The 19,986-nt window shown below is 44.6% G+C and overlaps 1 protein-coding gene across 3 annotated transcripts in view; it reads right to left on the reverse strand.

Moving 5' to 3' along the window:
- MTUS2 (microtubule associated scaffold protein 2) overlaps positions 1-19,986 on the reverse strand; it is a 666,577-nt gene that overhangs the window by 166,992 nt on the left and 479,599 nt on the right. For all 3 annotated transcript variants that reach the window (XM_075592173.1, XM_075592174.1, XM_075592175.1), the window contains exons 5-6: positions 13,496-13,657; positions 1,595-1,693 (exon numbers count right to left, since the gene is read on the reverse strand). In XM_075592173.1, the coding sequence (XP_075448288.1) occupies positions 1,595-1,693; positions 13,496-13,657 (261 nt within the window). The remainder of the gene's footprint in view (positions 1-1,594; positions 1,694-13,495; positions 13,658-19,986) is intronic.

Consider the following 19,986-nt stretch of genomic DNA (forward strand, 5'->3'; position numbering starts at 1 on the left):
AACAACAGCATTTCAATTTTACTGTAAAAAATGGGCATAAATGTCATAAATGTGCAAGCTACAGTAGTAGAGACCGATCCAAAAAGAATCATGTAACAGGGGACTTATCCCTGTTCAGTAATGTGCCTTTAATCTAGCAGTGTGGTGGTTAACTTCTGGTAGTTAATTACTAAACACCACCTGCCTGATTTAGATTGCTTACAAAAACCTGTCTGTTTAGACAGGAAGGTACTCCTTAGCTCACTTTTGAGCTGACCTTTGGAGGCATCACATGTCTTGAGCTCTGTCAGAAAACACAGCAGAGCTGATTTCAAGACACAGGGAAAACTACTAAACCTGAAGCTGACAAACCCTGAGTGAAGGGAGCTGAACCAGGAATTGAGAAGATTTTCCCTCCAAGAACCAAATAAGACTTCTAAACCTGGACGCTGATATTTTCTGTGCACGCACGGGTGCGGTTCCAGGAGAGCAGAGAAGCTTACTCTACAGCTGATAAACAGATAAGACTTTCATTATTAAGAGACTGCTTATATCTGCTTATTTTCATGCTATATGTTTTGGGGCTGAGAGAAATGCTTGACTAGGGAGATGTGAATTAATTGCATAGTGTTTTCACTAGAAATACTCCCAAGTGAATGGAAGCTTTGTTCCCCCCCCTTGTTTGGATGTTTTCCTAATAAAAAGGAAAAGGCACAATAAAGCCTTATTATAATTTCACCTTATAAAAGCCTCCTAATTGTGTACCTCTGTGAACGTTCCGTCTACAAATCATAACAGTAATTGTTGCAAAAGGTGTTCCATCAAGTACTGACTTAAGGGGCTGAATACTTATGCAACCCATATTTTTCACTCTTATTTTTTTGCTGACATTTAACCTCCTCCTCTTATCACAGCGTTCAGTTTAATCACTACAACTCTGTAGCTTTGAATAAAAATAGTTACAGTAGTTTGAAAAAAATGCACATACATTATTTGTAATTCAACAATTTGTGAGATTATTGGTATGTGGTAAATTCTTTTGCATGCCACGGTACATTCTTTCCCTTCTTTTCCAGGGTCTCTGTCTATTCTCAAGAATATCAAGAATTGCCGGGTAACGTCTGCGCATCAATATAGCAGCAGTTGCAGTCTTGACTCCTGAAAACATGCTGCAAATGCTACAGTAGATTCTTATAGTGATTAGCACTTAGTTTCTAGAGGCGTATAATTAAGAAGGGGCCTGAAATGAAAAACGGATACTGTATTAATCTAACTCTAAATTTGATGCTAGTACAAAAAGGTGCAATTTAACATGTGTATATCCATGTTGATCTCATTAAAAAAATATTAGGAATAGACACGCCTTTCCTCCGTCTGTCGAGTTGTTATCTTAATGACCCCCACGCATCTATATTTGGAGAACTTTAAATTGGGTCCTTTCTTTAAGGGTCGCAAACCGACCATTTGCAATGAGTTACGACACTGTTTTTATCCAACTATAAATTGGCTCCTATATGTCTAGCATCAGGAAAAAATGCAATTGCCACCTCACAATTCTTACTAGTTTGTGAAAATAAAACTGCTACTGTAATAGTTCCATTAATGGGTACAGTACCTGGAGATTGTAGCTTTGTAGCTGATGACCCTTGTCTTTTTGGTGATGAAACAGTAGGCTTGATAACTTCATGGTCTTTTTGTACCTCCTTCTTTAAGCCTGTTAAACATAAACATATAAGTTTAATTTTGGTGAAATAGGAAAAGAACTCATACAAAGTGAGAAATATTACAGTGGTATATCAAGTACTAATGTGAGCTATCATATAAACATTCATGCTTTGTCAAGATAGCAACACAACAGTGTCTTGTTTGTGAACCTGTTTGCCTGTTACTGATTGGTTCACAGGCAGCTTCTTGCCATTTAACACTCTTGAAAACGCTTGTACAGTGCATTGGAGGTGAATATCTTCAGACCTGGGGACTATTTATGGTAAGATATCAGGTGTTGGGAAAACAGGGGGTTCTTAACTAGAGAGGTAAAATACTGTATGCTCTTTTAACGCCATAAAAATGTAAAACACTACAGTGACTGCAACCAACATATCCTTTCAGAACCTACACGAAAATAAAATAACGATTAGTAACACATAGGGGTACAGAGAGGTAATGAATGGCACATTGCTTCCTGCTGTGTACTATTGTTTACTTTAATAAACTCCTAAAACATTTTACATATAGTTGTACCTAGTCTTGGTAGTGCCAGGTTTAATAGCAGTCTGCCTGCCTTGCCACTCATATTGGACTGGACTTGAGCTACTTTTTCCAAACCCTCTAACAGCGCTGAGTACACTGAGTAACAGCGTTATATAAAAAAAACCTCCAGGAAACAAGATAACAGCAAAGTGTCCGATTGTATCATTTTAAACCACTGTAGAATTGCGCAAGTGTCTCGATACACATGCCGCTCGTGACAACGTGATGATGTAATATGTCACAGCATCCGGGTCCCAACGCATTTCGTCATCAACGTCACTTCGGGTGCTGTGACATATTATGTCATCACGTTGCCATGAGCGGCTTGTGTATCGAGACACTTGCGCAATTCTACAGAATTGCATGAGTTTCAAAACCTGCCGATAAGTGGCTTATCGACGCTCACCCGGCGGTGTGTTTTGGATGGCTGCAAAAATTGTCGATTCATGCCTTTATCGCCCACTTATCGAGGCTTACTGAATAGTTCTGAATATAGAACCAGTATATTTTAATTTGGAATTTGTGCTTTTATCAGGAGATTTTCTTCCCATCTCAATATATTCTACTTATATTCACTGCACCGCTACATTTTAAATAGACTTCTATTGTAGTGAAAATAGAAAGTAATAATTACTTAAGTACAAATGGGAATGAAATTAATCAATATTTTAGTCCCATATAAGGTTGGATTGCTATTGACCTCTTTTGAATAATTTAAAGTGTGCCACTCTCTTTTATTGCAGGGGTATTTTAATTGTGGATTCTTCTGTACAGCACTCACAAGTCTTATACCTGACAAAAAATATTTAATTTATGAGAGACAGTATTTTTATTTACATTGAATCCCAAGATGTGCCAGTGAGAAAGGGCAATGATTTTATGTAGCAGTATTTCCCGCTGAGTTCAGCTGTGTGAGGAAAAGCAGATAATATTTTGTCCTTGAATATCATTTTTTTTTTAAACTACAGCACATTTTCATTCTATAGAATCCCTAACAAATTCTGATTGGAATGATGCTATCTGCACGAATAAAGCACATATCTCTTCTTCATAGATGGGTAAAAAAAAAAAAACTCTGGAATATTTTACCAACTACAGTCACTGAAAGTTTTCAGATTAGAAGATTAAAAAAAAAATATTCCAATATTTGCTGTTTTTTACTCTTCATTCTGCCTTAGCTTTGCACCTGCATTCTGTTACTATTTTTCTTTATTACTTACTAGCTGAGAGACCCGGCGTTGCCCGTGAGTTAAATTTCCCTCTAGGAAAAGGTGGGGGGAGGGACAGTGGACAGGAGATGGGGAGGGGGGAGGGACAGTGGACAGGAGGAAGGGAGGGACGGGGACAGTGGACAGGAGGGGATGGGGACAGTGGACAGGAGGGGACGGGGACAGTGGACAGGAGGGGATGGGGACAGTGGACAGGAGGGGATGGGGACAGTGGACAGGAGGGGACGGGGACAGTGGACAGAAGGGGATGGGGACAGTGGACAGGAGGGGGGTGAGAGTGGACAGGAGGGGGGGTGAGAGTGGACAGGAGGGGGGGTGAGAGTGGACAGGAGGGGGGGTGAGTGTGGACAGGAGGGGGGTGAGAGTGGACAGGAGGGGGGGGACAGTGGACAGGAGGGGGGCATTGGACAGGAGGGGGGGGGAAGTGAACAGGAGGGGGGGACAGTGGACAGGAGGGGTGGGACAGTGGACCGGAGGGGGGGGGGGCAGTGAACAGGAGGGGGGGGACAGTGGACAGGAGGGGGGGTGGGTTTCTTAAAATTTACGGGTCCCTCCTCTCCACTCCCCCTGTATGTTTCTCCGCTCCCCCCTCTCTCTCCGCTCCTGCCCCCCCACCCCCCCATGCGTAGCTCCGGTCCCTACCCTAGAGTGTCTGACACACACACAGTGTCCCACACACACACACACTGTGTCCCACACACACACAGTGTGTCCCCCCCCCCACACACACACACAGTGACACACACACAGTGACACACACACACACACTCACATACACACACACATACACACACACGTACGTCACCTCTCCTTCCGGCCACCGCCATCTTAGTTACTCAGCGAGGGAGGAAGGGGGTCCTTCCGGCCGCCGCCATCTTAGGCGCCGCGTGGCAGCTGCAGGCTGGCTGGCCACTGCGCCGGGGAGGGAGGTGAGTGGAGCGGGAGGGAGGTGAGTGGAGCGGGAGGGAGGTGAGTGGAGCAGGAGGGAGGTGAGTGGAGCAGGAGGGAGGTGAGTGGAGCGGGAGGGAGTTGAGCGGGAGGGAGGTGAGTGGAGCGGGAGGGAGGTGAGTATAGCAGATGGGAGGTGGAGGTAGGTGAGTGGAGCGGGAGGGAGTGGAGCGGGAGGGAGGTGAGTGGAGCGGGAGGGAGTGGAGCGGGAGGGAGGTGAGTGGAGCGGGAGGGAGGTGAGTGGAGCGGGAGGGAGGTGAGTGGAGCGGGAGGGAGGCGAGTGGAGCGGGAGGGAGGCGAGTGGAGCGGAGAGTGGAGCGGAGGCGGGGAGGTGAGTGGAGCACCGGAGAGGGGGGGAGGTGAGTGTGATGGGGGGGGGGGAGAGGACAGAGAGAGGTGTGTGTGTGTGTGTGTGTGTTGTGTGTCCTTTGGCCTGTCACTCCGCCTCAGGCCAATGAGAGGTGTGCGGGGGCGGGCGGGCCAAGGGACCAATGAGATTTCCCCTAGGGACAGAGGCCATGCAGGCAGGCATACAGTGCTTTCACAAATACAGTATAGTATAAGACATGGGAAAATTAACTCTTTTTGCTATGTTTAGATTCTATTATGTTGATTCTGTGGTTATAATATTGACGGTCCTGCGCAGTTTTGTACTTGAGTTGTGTTTTGCTTTACACGATTACACAATGCTTAATCTGCTTACAGTATATAGAATATAGTGTCCACAATAGTTAAACTGAGTATGAAATACCTTTGTGTAAATATACAATACAATATATACATACACATATATATGCATACACAGTATATATATTAAAGGAAAACACAAAAAGTGCAAGAACTCCTCTTAGGTGTAGTAAATGTTCAGGCAGGAATCAAGTAGATGGTTGATGCTTAGAATCTCAGAATATGGAAGAGAAGAGAAAAATATAGCGTAACACAATTTATTAAAAAAACAATTCTAGAGCCAGGAGCTCAAATGCACTCATATGCTCACGAATAAAAACAAGCAGATTGACCACTCTGGGTCCTGTAGTATGGGGTGCCGATGTGCTGTGTAGTTGGTAAGGTAGCATATCTTTCCAAGCTCTCACTTCCGCATCTGGAGATGGCGTCTGATGTCACAGATATTCTCCGCCTATCAGCGTCTGAGGCTGCGAGTGGTGGAGTCTCCTTTAGACTCGGCAGTGGCGGGGAGTGTGTGAACGAACCAGGCGAGGGACGCAGCAACTTTTCAAAAGCAAATTATCGGCACCAGCTTCACAGGATCTCAGAGCAGGCAGTATCCACGGGGTACAACAGAAACCCTACGCGTTTCATCCGGGTACAACCGGACTTCTAGCCTTATAACCCTTCCCATATTGATGGCCAGCAACAATTGCTTCTCTAAGATCATTGCTGATGTTTTTCCTCCTTGGCATTGTGTTAACACACACCTGAATGCTCCAGACCAGCAAACTGCTAAAACTTCGGCTTTTATAGAGGTGGTCACACTTGCTGATGATCAATTAATCAATGGCATTTGATTAGCAGCACCTGTCTGCTACTTAGCATCTTGATTCCTATGGAAGCAGTAAGGGTGTACTTAGTTTTTCACACATGGTTTCTCCATTTTGGCTTTATTTATGTTAAATAAATCATGACACGGTGTAATATGTCATGTGTTGTTGTTCATCTGAGGTTGTATTTACCCAATTTTAAGACCTGCTATGGAACATGATTGTTATTATGTCCTGATATGTAAAACCATAGAATTCAAAGAGGGTGTACTTTCTTTTTCACACAACTATATATACCCCGGGAAATCTGTCTGCAGCCCTAATTAGCAGTATAAAGAGAGGGCTGGTGATGTCACTTTATACATTGGCGAAACCTCATCTAGAGGACTGTTTTCAATTCTGGGGACCAGATCTAGGGAAGCAAGTAAATACATTTAAAAAAAGGGCCACTGAGCTACTATGGTGCATAATCTATAGCATAAAACTTATCAGGAAAGACTAACGGTTCTTAATATGCACAGCTTAGAGGATAGAAGGGAGAAGGGGGATTAGATATAAACTTTCAAATACATAAAGGGTTTCAATAAAGTACAGGGAGGAGGCCTATTTCAGAGAAACAGAAGTACTAGAACAACAGACGTGGTAGGGGCTAGTACAGTAAGGGAATGCAAACATACTTGGGGTAGACATAATATTATAGGTGAAGAGGCTGAGCACATTGATTACAGATCCATAAAGTTTACTGCCTAATTTTTCATGGTTACTGTGTTCTTACTTAGGCATTTAGTACTTCATTATTATTATGTATACTTTTTTAACCACAAATCGTTTTTGAAGCACCAATCAGGGATTGATTTCCCAATTTTTTCTATATACATTGGAGTAGACATAAGGCTATCATAAATACGAAAGAATCCTAAGGGTCAAATAGGATCTGATGCTAGGATCTGATCAGGATCTGATGTACAGCATGTAGGTAAATGGGTAGAGACGGTACACAAAGTGGTGTTTATTTGCAGTCAAATTCTAAGTTTTGCGGACGCAATAACGTTTGCTACATCTGAGTAATACGAAGTGTTATAGAAGACTTGATTTGGATTTTTTGTTGTTGCATTTTTCGTTTTATTAAATATGGTTTCTGCTAATTTTTCACAAAATTTCAAACATTTTTGTGAAATTAACCAAAATGCATTAACATTTTGACATTTCAAGCAAATGTACCGGGCCGTGTGACCTGAAGTTATGGGTAATTAATGCTTTGCTAATTTTTTTTCTACAATTTTGAGTTTGCTATTTTTTGTCTGTGTAAAAACAAATTTGAACATTTCTCCTGGGTTGCAAATTTTAGCAAAAAAGGTTCACATCGCTATCAAATAGATTCAGCTCTCAGAACTGGGGAGGGTTTGCAGTGTTCTCTGAGATTACATCATGACCTAATTCTTTCTGTAGATACTATTCTCCTCCATATACAGATCTCTGTATAGTATAAACCAGGGGTATCCTGATCTGAGGTCTATGGCCATGGGTGGTGAAGATTTCTGTCATGGTCCCACAACATAGAAAAATCCCCAGCTTTATATAAGTTTTGACGTTTGTCTTCAAAATCTAGGCCCAGTATTTCCAAGCTACTATTTTGAAACATGCCTTTCCCTTTTGTGAATTCCCTTCCACCCATTTTCAAAGTCTATAACAGAGTGTCCCAGTGGAAAAAGTCAGTCTGAAAAGCATAGGTGTGGCAAGAAAAGTAAAAGTAACTAGACCTGTAGCTCAGTTTCTCTCTCTTGACATTTCTGTAATATTGTTAAGAAACCCGTTAGTTTGTGACATTTGTTAGATGATAAATTACAAAACCTCCAGAACAAAATTACATTTTTAATAGGTCTGAGAAACCAAAGGTTACTGAAAAGGAATGAGCATCTGGATGTTTACTTATTACTGTAGGGACACATTGTTCCTAGACAAGCTAAACCAGAGCACAAATTGTATGAATTGTGTAAAAATAGAAAAACTGACTGCACTCACACATTCAAAAGTAAAACTTACTTTGCTGGTGCTCTGAACATGCAGAGTAGATCTGCCAAAATAATCCACTCAGTAATACAGTATACACAAAAGGGGAAAAAGCATGAAGAACACAGACAGAGGCAAAGCAATTCAGATTGCTAGACTGGGGGTGATGTGATGAAGGGGCCATCGCCCTAAAACTTTACCTTTTTGCTCAACCTGTATGAACATGAATTGAGTAAACTCACATTAACAGCAATTGCTTTGTCTCTGATTGGGTGCTACGAGCTTTTTGTCCCTTTTTTTTCTACATACGGTATTTATTTATAAAATGTTTTACCAGGAAGTAATACATTGAGAGTTACCTCTCGTTTTCAAGTATGTCCTGGACATAGTTAATATGACAAATAATACATGGTTACAAATACAGTTACATAAATGAACAGGGTATACATTATATACAACACATTGCATGCACAGTTAGAGAAAAGATTTATATTATAGGCTTATGTAACAGTTACAGACCAGATTAAAATGTGAGAAAGACTTAGTTTTGAAAGAACTTAAACTGGTGGTGGATGTGAGAGTCTCCAATACGTTGTACCAGTTTTGGGGTGCACGGTAAGAGAAGGAGGAGCAGCCGGATACTTTGTTGAGCCTTGGGACCATGAACAGTCTTTTGGAGTCTGATCTCAGATGATAAGTGCTGTATGAATTCTGCAACTGTGATGGGTCTTGCAATCAACTTTTATACTGGTGTCTACACGTAGACAGAAGATATCCTCAAATTGTTGTATTGTATTTGAGCAGTATTCCCTGCAGTTCTACTTATTTTATTGCTAGTTTCTAATTTTAAAGGTTTCATTGTTTGCAGTTTCCATAAATCACCAAAATTCAGATTTTCAATTCACTTCTGATTCTAATAACCACTATTTAAATGATTCACATTTACTAATCATACAGATTTGAAGCTTTATAAGTGCAACTAAAATCAACACTCTCCATTGCGTACTGTAGATCACAGTTCTAGTAGGCATTCGGTCCTAGGGAAATGCAAATGTGTTGTAGGTTATGATACTTTTACGGAACCAATATTAAAGTTCTTCATAGATGAAATTTAGTATATGGAGCACTATGAATTTAATCTCTGAAGAATGTTGGTTCCCTAAAGGCATCACAATCGGCATTTTCCACAGAAAAATGTACGTCCCCAGTACCAAGTACAGTTGAGCTTTTCAGTCCTATTTTGCCTACATTTTAGGCAGGGAATTTTGGTCTAAGACGGCCGCAGTCACATCGCCCCATCCCCTCCTCCTCCTCCCAGCCACCACGAACCAGTCAGCTCACCCCATCCCCTCCTCCTCCCAGCCACCTCTGCCCCAGCCATTCCTCCTACCCCCAAGCCACTCCTCCTCCTCCCCTCCAGCCACTCCTCCTCCTCCCCTCCAGCCACTCCTCCTCCTCCCCTCCAGCCACTCCTCCTCCTCCCCTCCAGCCACTCCTCCTCCTCCCCTCCAGCCACTCCTCCTCCTCCCCTCCAGCCACTCCTCCTCCTCCCCTCCAGCCACTCCTCCTCCTCCCATCCAGCCACTACTCCTCCCCTCCAGCCACTCCTCCTCCTCCCCTCCAGCCACTCCTCCTCCTCCCATCCAGCCACTCCTCCTCCTCCCATCCAGCCACTCTTCCTCCTCCCCTCCAGCCACTCCTTCTCCTCCCCTCCAGCCACTCCTTCCACTCCAGCCACTCCTTCCCCTCCAGCCACTCCTTCTCCTCCCCTCCAGCCACTCCTTCTCCTCCTCCCCTCCAGCCACTCCTCCTCCTCCTCCCCTCCAGCCACTCCTCCTCCTCCCCTCCAGCCACACCTCCTCCTCCCCTCCAGCCACACCTCCTCCTCCCCTCCAGCCACTCCTCCTCCTCCCATCCAGCCACTCTTCCTCCTCCCCTCCAGCCACTCCTTCTCCTCCCCTCCAGCCACTCCTTCCACTCCAGCCACTCCTTCCACTCCAGCCACTCCTTCCCCTCCAGCCACTCCTTCTCCTCCCCTCCAGCCACTCCTTCTCCTCCTCCCCCCAGCCACTCCTCCTCCCCCCCAGCCACTCCTCCTCCCCCCAGCCACTCCTCCTCCCCCCAGCCACTCCTCCTCCCCTCCAGCCACTCTTCCTCCTCCCCCTCACCAACCACTCCTCCTACCCCCAGCCACTCTTCCTCCTCCCTAGCCACTCCTTCTCCTCCAGCCACTCCTTCTCCTCCCCTCCAGCCACTCCTTCTCCTCCCCCCTCCAGCCACTCCTTCTCCTCCCCCCTCCAGCCACTCCTTCTCCTCCTCCCCCCAGCCACGCCTCCTCCCCCCAGCCACTCCTCCTCCCCCCAGCCACTCCTCCTCCCCTCCAGCCACTCCTCCTCCTCCCCCTCACCAGCCACTCTTCCTACCCCCAGCCACTCCTTCTCCTCCAGCCACTCCTTCTCCTCCCCTCCAGCCACTCCTTCTCCTCCTATCCAGCCACACTTCCTCCTCCAGCCACTCCTCCTCCTCCCCCCAGCCACTCCTCCTCCCCAGCCACGCCTCCTCCTCCTCCTCCCCTCCAGCCACACCTCCTCCTCCAGCCACTCCTCCTCCTCCCCCCCAGCCACTCCTCCTCCTCCTCCCCAGCCACCCCTTCTCCCCCCCAGCCACCCCTCCTCCCCAGCCACGCCTCCTCCCCAGCCACGCCTCCTCCTCCCCTCCAGCCACACCTCCTCCTCCCCTCCAGCCACACCTCCTCCTCCAGCCACTCCTCCTCCTCTTCCCCCCCAGCCACTCCTCCTCGTCTTCCCCAGCCACTCCTCCTCCTCTTCCCCCCCAGCCACTTCTCCTCGTCTTCCCCAGCCACTCCTCCTCGTCTTCCCCAGCCACTCCTCCTCCTCTTCCCCAGCCACTCCTTCTCCTCCCCTCCAGCCACTGCTCCTCCCCCCAGCCACTCCTCCTCCTCCCCTCCAGCCACTCCTCCTCCTCCCAGCCACTGCTCCTCCCCCCCAGCCACTGCTCCTCCTCCCCCCAGCCACTCCTCCTCCCCCCCAGCCACTGCTCCTCCTCCCCCCAGCCACTCCTCCTCCCCCCCAGCCACTCCTCCTCCTCCCCCCCAGCCACTCCTCCTCCTCCCCAGCCACTCCTCCTCCTCTTTCCCAGCCACTCCTCCTCCTCCCCTCCATTCACTCCTCCTCCTCCCCCCCAGCCACTCCTCCTCCTCCCCCCCAGCCACTCCTCCTCCTCCCCTCCAGCCACTCCTCCTCCCCCCCAGCCACTGCTCCTCCTCCCCCCAGCCACTCCTCCTCCCCCCCCAGCCACTCCTCCTCCTCCCCCCCAGCCACTCCTCCTCCTCCCCCCCAGCCACTCCTCCTCCTCCCCCCCCAGCCACTCCTCCTCCCCCCAGCCACTCCTCCTCCTCCCCCCCAGCCACTCCTCCTCCTCCCCCCCAGCCACTCCTCCTCCTCTTCCCCCTCTTCCCCAGCCACTCCTCCTCCTCCCCCCCAGCCACTCCTCCTCCTCCCCCCCAGCCACTCCTCCTCCTCTTCCCCCTCTTCCCCAGCCACTCCTCCTCCTCCCCCCAGCCACTCCTCCTCCTCCTCTTCCCCCTCTTCCCCAGCCACTCCTCCTCCTCCCCTCCATTCACTCCTCCTCCATTCACTCCTCCTCCTCCCCCCCAGCCACTCCTCCTCCTCCCCAGCCACTCCTCCTCCCCCCGGCCACTCCTCCTCCCCCCCAGCCACTCCTCCTCCCCCCCAGCCACTCCTCCTCCTCCCCCCCAGCCATTCCTCCTCCTCCCCCCCCAGCCACTCCTCGTCCTCCCCCCCAGCCATTCCTCCTCCTCCCCCCCAGCCATTCCTCCTCCTCCCCCCCAGCCACTCCTCCTCCTCCCCCCCAGCCACTCCTCCTCCTCCCCCCCAGCCACTCCTCCTCCTCCCCCCCCAGCCACTCCTCCTCTTCCCCCCCAGCCACTCCTCCTCCTCCCCCCCATCCACGCCTCCTCCCCAGCCACTCCTCCTCACCAGCCACTCCTCCTCCTCTCCAGCCACTCCTCCTCCTCCCCTCCAGCCACTCCTCCTCCTCACCAGCCACTCCTCCTCCTCCCCAACCACTCCTCCTCCCCAGCCACTCCTCCTCCTCCCCAGCCACTCCTCCTCCTCACCAACCACTCCTCCTCCTCACCAGCCACTCCTCCTCCTCCCCAGCCACTCCTCCTCCTCACCAGCCACTCCTCCTCCTCACCAGCCACTCCTCCTCCTCACCAGCCACTCCTCCTCCTCACCAGCCACTCCTCCTCCTCACCAGCCACTCCTCCTCCTCACCAGCCACTCCTCCTCCTCCAAACCCAAGCCACTCCTCCTCCTAGGATAGGGTAGGTGCACTAGGGGAAACATAACTATAGCGAAGAAACACCCTGTCAGAAAGGTGTCTCCTAAGGTAGGGAGAAAGGCAGGCAGTCCCCAAATTGTCTGCACATGGTAGCCAGAATTATGATCTATGCTTAGCATATGTAGCTGGTCTGAGTCATTTAGACTGCTGTGCGACCCGCAATTATATGGAGTGTGTTCATATAGACTGATATGACCATATTACTCCTTACCTTAAAACCCCATAGCATTAACCCTTTACCCTAAAACCCATACATTTTAACCCCTTAATAACTTATCGGTGAGACAGTCGTCGGCGAGCTAGTTGACGGTGGAAAGTTGTCCCCTTCCAACGGCTTTATCAAAAAGCTCTTAATGACTAAAGAACAAATTTTCTGTCAGAAAGGTGGCTCCTTAGGTGGGGAGAAAGGCAGGAAGTCCCCAAATTATCTGCACATGGTAGCCACAATTATGATCTATGCTTAGCATATGTAGCTGGTCTAAGTCATTTAGACTACTGTGTGACCCGCAATTATATGGAGTGCGTTCATATAGACTGATATTACCATATTACCACACGGAATTATGATGGTGGACTGTCCTCAATTTATTTTTTATGTTTATTACTGTAAAATTTGCTTTTATTTAGCTGTCCATTTATCTATACACCAGCGATCAGAGACAGACCGCCCCCCAGCTCTAGGGCTATCCACTACATAACCTATCCCCATTTCTAAGCTAATGACTCAGCCCAGCTACATGTGCTAAGAATAGTTCATAATTGTGGCTACCGTGTGCACACAATTTGGGGCCTTCCTGCCTTTCTCCCCACATTAGGAGACACCTTTCTGACAGGGTGTTTCTTCCAGAACCCGTTAACCCCTTACCATAAAACCCTAATGCTAATCTTAACCCTAAAAACCTTAACACCTTACCTTTAAACCCCACAGCATTAACCCTATACCCTAAAACCCATGCATTTAACTTAATAACTTAGCGGTGAGACAGTCGTCGGCAAGCTAGTTGGCTGTGGCAAGTTGTCCCCTTCCGATGGCTTTATCAAAAAGCTCTTACTGACTAAAGAACACATTTTCGTTTGCCATTTTAAGAGGAAACGTAACATTGCTGTAACACAATGAGAAATAGTTTCCTTCCTGGTGGGATAATGCAGATGGTAAGCTATTGAAGACATGTTTTCTAGGATAGATTTGCTTACCAGCAGGTGTAATGGTTGTTTTCGGTGCTGGAAGTAAACTCCTGCGGGGAAATGTCGTGCTGCTACACACTTGCAGTACTGTCCTACTGGTACCCTTGGGTATATCTTTTGAAGGCAGGGCTGTCTTTTGAGTAGATTGCTCTTCATTTGCAAAGCTTGAACCTGTCGGAATCCAAAACAGCACTAATTATAACATCATAAAATATGTATGAACAAGATTGCGCTCAGATTTGTAATTATAATGAACAAATAAGAAAATATATTTTAATAAGCAGACATCCAATACCTTTTTTTTGCAGTAGCACAGAAAACTAACATAATATCTAGTAATGACACAAAAAGACACAATTATGTAATAATTGGGTATTACACTTGCATATAATATAATCTATGAAATTTGTTTTTAACTTGATCCATCATTCAGTATTTACAAACTTGGCCACCACATTCACGTTTTATAAATTATTAAAAAGTGTAAACTGTATTGTCCCTTTTCTGACACTTGACATTACTGATCACTTCTACTACACGTCAACATCAACATCTGGCTAAGGTTTATTTTTTTATTTTATTTATAAAATATCTTCTCAGGACATAATACATTGAGAGTTACCTCTTGTTATCAGGTATGTCCTGCACACAGAGTTATAATAACAATACATGGTTACATTAAATGAACAGAGGTTATAAATTCAATTTGCAGACATTTCAGGACTGTTAAGAGATAATGTGATTATCGGCATGTATAACAGTTACAGACAAGTTTAAAATGTGAGACAGCTGAAGTCTTGAAATTACTGAAACTGGAGGCAGTTTTGAGAGACTCTGGGAGGTTAACACATTTATTAACACAGATTAACACAGCTGTACTGGATGCCCAGCAAATTTATTTTCTGCAATTTCTATTATTAAACCTATTTATAGAAAACAAGCCACAGTCCTACAGTATCTTCCCTTTTCCTATTTCCCCATCCCCTTTCCTTGATGCAACCCTGGTACCTTTATTCTCTCCACTTGTTGTGCCATTGACAACCCCACACAATTCATTTGCTCTTTCTAACCAGTGGTTGAAGTGGCCTAAAAAAAATGAGTGCTACTATGCTCAACTGAAGAAAAACATTCTATATTGAGTTCATAGTGAGGATAAGCTATTCTAACCATATTTTAGAAAGACTGGTACAATATTGTAGTTTAAATGATGGAAAGAGAGAAGGGCTTTCTTAAACCCTTTGAGTGCCCTATAGACATAGTTACTACGTCATTGGGTTTGGCACTCAAGGGGTATGTAGTAGCTACGTCATAATGTACCCGCCTGCTTTTCTGGGGGAGATCGCATTCTTCGTTCCGGAAAATGAGGAAGTGGAACTGAAGGAGGACTCCTCTTCCGTTCTGTAATCGGTGACCGGCCGTTCACATGATCACTTCGGGGGAAGCGCTCACGTCATCGCACGTGCGAGAGGGGCCATGGCACACAAAGGGTTAAATATGAAGTGGACCCTTTAGTCTGTTTATAAAAAAGTTGTGGTACTCTCTGATTGTAAATTAAATTATTATTATTTTTTGGCTCAGAATGTGGGCAATTAGAAATGCACCACATGTCACAGATTTAAAGAAGCCATGCTTAATTGTTCATGGAAATGTTAGTATTTTATTCAGTTTACATTGAGAAAAGTGTTTCACTGCAGCCAAATAAATTAATCATGAAACTGAGTAAATGTCACTTGTGTGTTTGTTTTTTCATTTTAATTATTGCACTGTTTATTGTTTTAGCTTCACACATTTGGGAGAAAGTTCTGCTAATTAAAAATGCCAATGTTATAGTCTATTTCATGTTATTTTTAGGTTAATGGTTCCACAATGATAACCATGCCAAAGCGCTACACCCTTTTCAATAATTAGTCTGTTAATCGCTGTCAGCACTAGGTAGTGACATTTGCATACATATTAATGATTTGAAATGAGGAAATTCAAAGCGAATGTTGTTGACCTAAATGCTTGAGTAGATTGGTAATGCTATGGCATGTGTGATTAACCCTCCCCCCATTCAATATAGTAAGATACAGAGTAATGCACAATGAATGATTTATTGCAAAATGTTTCTAACGCACTACTCACCAGGAAAAAGTGTTGTGGGTATGAAGGCTTCATACACACTGTATGACACAAGTTGTTTGAAATTATTTTTGATACATTGCATCATGCTGAATACTTGATTGATACAATTTAAGTGAAAACAGAATGAATGTATATTTTTTTATTTATTACTAGTGTTAGTAAATATAGATTATTAGTCTAATATTATTTATAATAGCCATACTACATTTTGCTAACCTGTATAATGAAACATCAGTGCTGTATCAAATACATTTTTGGTTGATACTTTACCCCAGAGTGTTTTGCACCTGAATCGGCGACATCTGCGATTAAAGTCAATGGCAGATATCACCGGGCGCAAAAGATGACTCCGAGGCATTATGAGCTAACACAATTTTACAGGATTTTTAGGGTTTATGCCAGCTGGAACTTGGCAAACAATTTTGACGCACTTTCTACTTTTTGGGGGCGCACAGAAAGATTTGTTCTAGTACATACCATTCCCTTGTGTATGCTTATGCAGTCCATTTCAGTGAACCCGCCAAAAAACATATTTTTGCCTCTGATGGCGCAGATTGGAAAGTTTCAGGTTAGTACAAAGGCCCACACACAAGCAATTTAAAATTATATTTCTGTTTTTAAAAAAAAAAAGCTATTTGCAACGCTTAGGAAAGGGGTGGCCAACTCCACTTCTCAATGGCCACCAACAGGTCCGTTTTTCAGTGTATCCCTGCTTCAGCACAGGTGGCTCAATCAGTGGCTTAGTCAATGACTAAGCCACCTGTGCTGAAGCAGGGGATATTCTGAAAACCGGACCTGTTGGTGGCCCTTGAGGACTGGAGATGGCCACCCCTGCCTTAGTGCATAGGCCCCTTGTCTTTACCTGCCGTGCCGATAAAGCACCACATTTATTAGAACGAAACCTCCTATTGACTGCAATTGGATGTTGCTGGTTTCTACAGAGTATGTGGTGCAGGTTGTACCTCAACTCCCTTAAACAAAACTCGTAAGAAATTATTAAATGAGAAGCATATATTTAGGGGATGTTTATCAGACCCTCGGACTTTGTACAGCAAATTTGTAAAATATAAATGTTACCAAGAATTACAGGTTTTTAGAACATGTGACATTATGCTTACAAGATGACAGATTACTGTGGAATCCATGCGTCCTATGTATAAAAAGATGAATTAGCATACTTTTTAATTCTTGTGATTACAGCCTCTGAAAATGGTGCACGTGATATGTAACTGAATAAAATAACATATGCACTGAATTTAGGTTTGAATGGCTTATCACCTTCCTCCATTTTGCTGCAGGTACTGCCAACATCAAGCTGAGCTGTTTATTTGCAGGATATTATCAACTATAAACTGGAATAACATAGCTAGAGGGCAACAATTTATTCCAATTGAGCAGTCACCAAGACAGTGAAAAAGGTCATATTATGTGAATTATTGGGTAGGCTTGATTTAGAGCCAAATAACAAAATACTCATGAAACCAGAGAGCAGGATTCTAACCATAGCAGTACGGTATGTCAACATTTTAAGTAACCAAGCGCTCTTTCTACATTTTTGTGAAATAGTTTAGCAAAAATATTGTTGAAATAAAGTGGGCTGGGATTTTAATAAAACATGCCAGTTTCCCAGTTGCAAGTTGGCATTATATGGAAATGAGGGAACCTACTATTTATGGAAACCCCAGAATACATCTTTATGTAAAGAAACATCTAATGAAGAGTATACACTGTGATACTGTACCTATTTTACACGCTTCTTTCCAGAGTAATCTTAATATTGATACTGAGGTACAGTAGCAGACAATATCGCTATTGTTGATGCGATGTGTTAACGCTGGCACGTCATTTAACAGTAGTGCTATTGAAACAATGGTTAAAGAGATAATGCTTGTGTTATTTAATCAGTTATTTCGTGTTAACGGGAGTAAAAAAGCCTGATGCATCTGTATTTTAGAAACTGTGAAATCCTGTTGTTCCATTGACTTTTACTGAATGGAAAACTTGGGGGCCTATTTCACAAAGCAGTGATAAAATCAGTGCATTTGTGCCCGACTATGGGGCCGGAAAAAAAATCGCTGGGCTGTTTAAATCGTCAGTTTGACAGCGTTGCTATCACGGTATGCAGAAAGCCCAGAATACCTGTGATAGCAACATTTGCAAAACTGGAGAGTAGCCAGCGATGTGATGATCGCCTCTCTGAAAAGGTCTTACCCGGCGATTTCTTTCGGCTGCAGAGAGAGCTGCTCAGAGAGAGCCGCGTTGATTTGAGGTCCGGGGACCCCCTGCTTCCCAAGATACAGGCCCGTTATGGGTTGCCGGTATCTCCTATGCATTTTATTCCCATGGTCACGTGACGCGGGACATTTAAATGCATTGGAGATACCGGCACCCCATAACAGGGTCTGGATCTCAGGAAAGACCTCTTGCTCATCTACACTAGTAATACATAGCGGCTATCCGCTATGGTAATGAAGCTGATCTAATGTCATTTTTATTAATAGTGTGTGTGAGCATGAGGGCTCCTGAGATGAACCGCATTGATTTCAGCCTCGGGGACCTCCTGCTTCCAGAGTTACAGGCCCTGTATTTATTGCTGCTATTTATTTTGTGTTTTGATTTTTAATTATGGGATTTTTTTGGTTGTGTTTTCAATTGTTTATTTCTGTTATTTTTATGGTGTTTGCTTTTTAATAATGGTGTTTATTTGAAGTTTTCTTTATTTATTGAGTTTTTTTGGTGTTTTAATTTTTAATTCTCGTGTTTATTTGGTAGTTGCTTTATTGATTGCTGGTAATTTTGTTGTGTTTACTTATTTATTGTTGTTTATTTGGTGATTGTTTTGATTGAATTGTATATTGTTGGTGATTGTTTATTTTTTAGGTTGACCATTTACTGTCATAGAGAAAACCATGCCCATAATATATGGCCATGATGTACAGCACCACTGTGCCAAACAATTGGTTTATTGGCATTTGTAATGTGTTTATTTTTGGACTGTTTTTTTCTTTTTTGCTTCCCAATTTATTGCTATAGTGTTAACTCAAGGCCATATATTATATGGGCATGCTTTAACACTGTGCCAATCAATGGGTAGCAGGGAGGGTGATTCCCGCTAAGGTGATTAAGGGGTTAGGGGCCATTAGTTGGTATTTTTTTTATTGTACTGTTATTGCCCACAAGGACAAGGATGGTGATGAGGATGGCCTTCATCATGGCAGGGGTAAGTGCAAGTTTTATTTACTTTTATGCTGGCTAATGTTTTAATTTAAATGTGCAAATACACAATTATCCACATATTGATCATAGTAATTTTGCCCATTACTGTACTGTATGTATTAGGGGGTGGGGGTGGTGTATTTATTTGAATGTAGTGCACAATTTTTTCTTTTCGGCACAGAATTGGTACCGCAGGCCAGCGGGGGCCCACGGGGATCACCCGAGGACCCCCGGACATTCACAGGACCATATTTCATAATATGGATGAAAATCTATGTAGGTCTATTGTGTATTTTAATTTTAATGTGCGCATTTGAGTTTGAACATTTAGACGACACACATGCGCGTTACATGGCTGGAACGCAGGTTAGATTTTTACCAATGCACATTGTATTGCTTAACATGTCTCTGCGTTATTAATGTACTCGCTAATGCATTTATCGCCACAACACTACTTTTGGACGCTATTTTTTGCATATCAGATTAGTTAATGCACGCGAAACTCATAGAAAATCACATTCATTACCTATTTAGTTAACTGATTTTAATGGAGCTTGGTTTATCTGGGCCTAAGAAAGCAATATTTCACAGTTTGCACTATTCCAACTACACTTGTACACACAATATTGTTTGCACTACACACATTTACAGGTGTACAACATACAACATGTTGGAATGGCCTAGTGTTATTGTAGCTTACCTTACCCAACAGGATAAGAGATAAACGTGCTTATTCTATATCTGCTAAAGCTGCAAATCAGGCTGTTTGCAATTAAAGTTTACCACTGACTATGGGGCCTATGCAGAGAGCAGCGAATTTTAAAATTGGCGAATTTATTAAAAAGTAGCTTTTTTGGAGAGTTTTAATCTCCATATGCAGAAAAGTGCGAATTCTGCTATGTTTAACATGGATGCGTGTGGCGAGTTTAAATTGGCGAGATGCGCGCTTCAGAAATGTGTTAAAACAAATTCGCGGCTTTTTTTTTCCCTTTGCAATGGCCGCGAGCGGCAGTTTTTTCTGGCGAGTTAAAACTGAGACAATCGCGCCATTTTATTGGCGCGAACAGCCGCTAGATGCCGTTCGCGCCTCTCTGCATACGGATATTTTTAAAACTGGCGAGATTGAGGTTCTCGCCAGCCGCGAGGCGAGTTTTATAACT

This window comes from Ascaphus truei, chromosome 3, assembly GCF_040206685.1.
Source record: "Ascaphus truei isolate aAscTru1 chromosome 3, aAscTru1.hap1, whole genome shotgun sequence".
In the NCBI taxonomy this organism is placed as follows: Eukaryota; Metazoa; Chordata; class Amphibia; order Anura; family Ascaphidae; genus Ascaphus; species Ascaphus truei.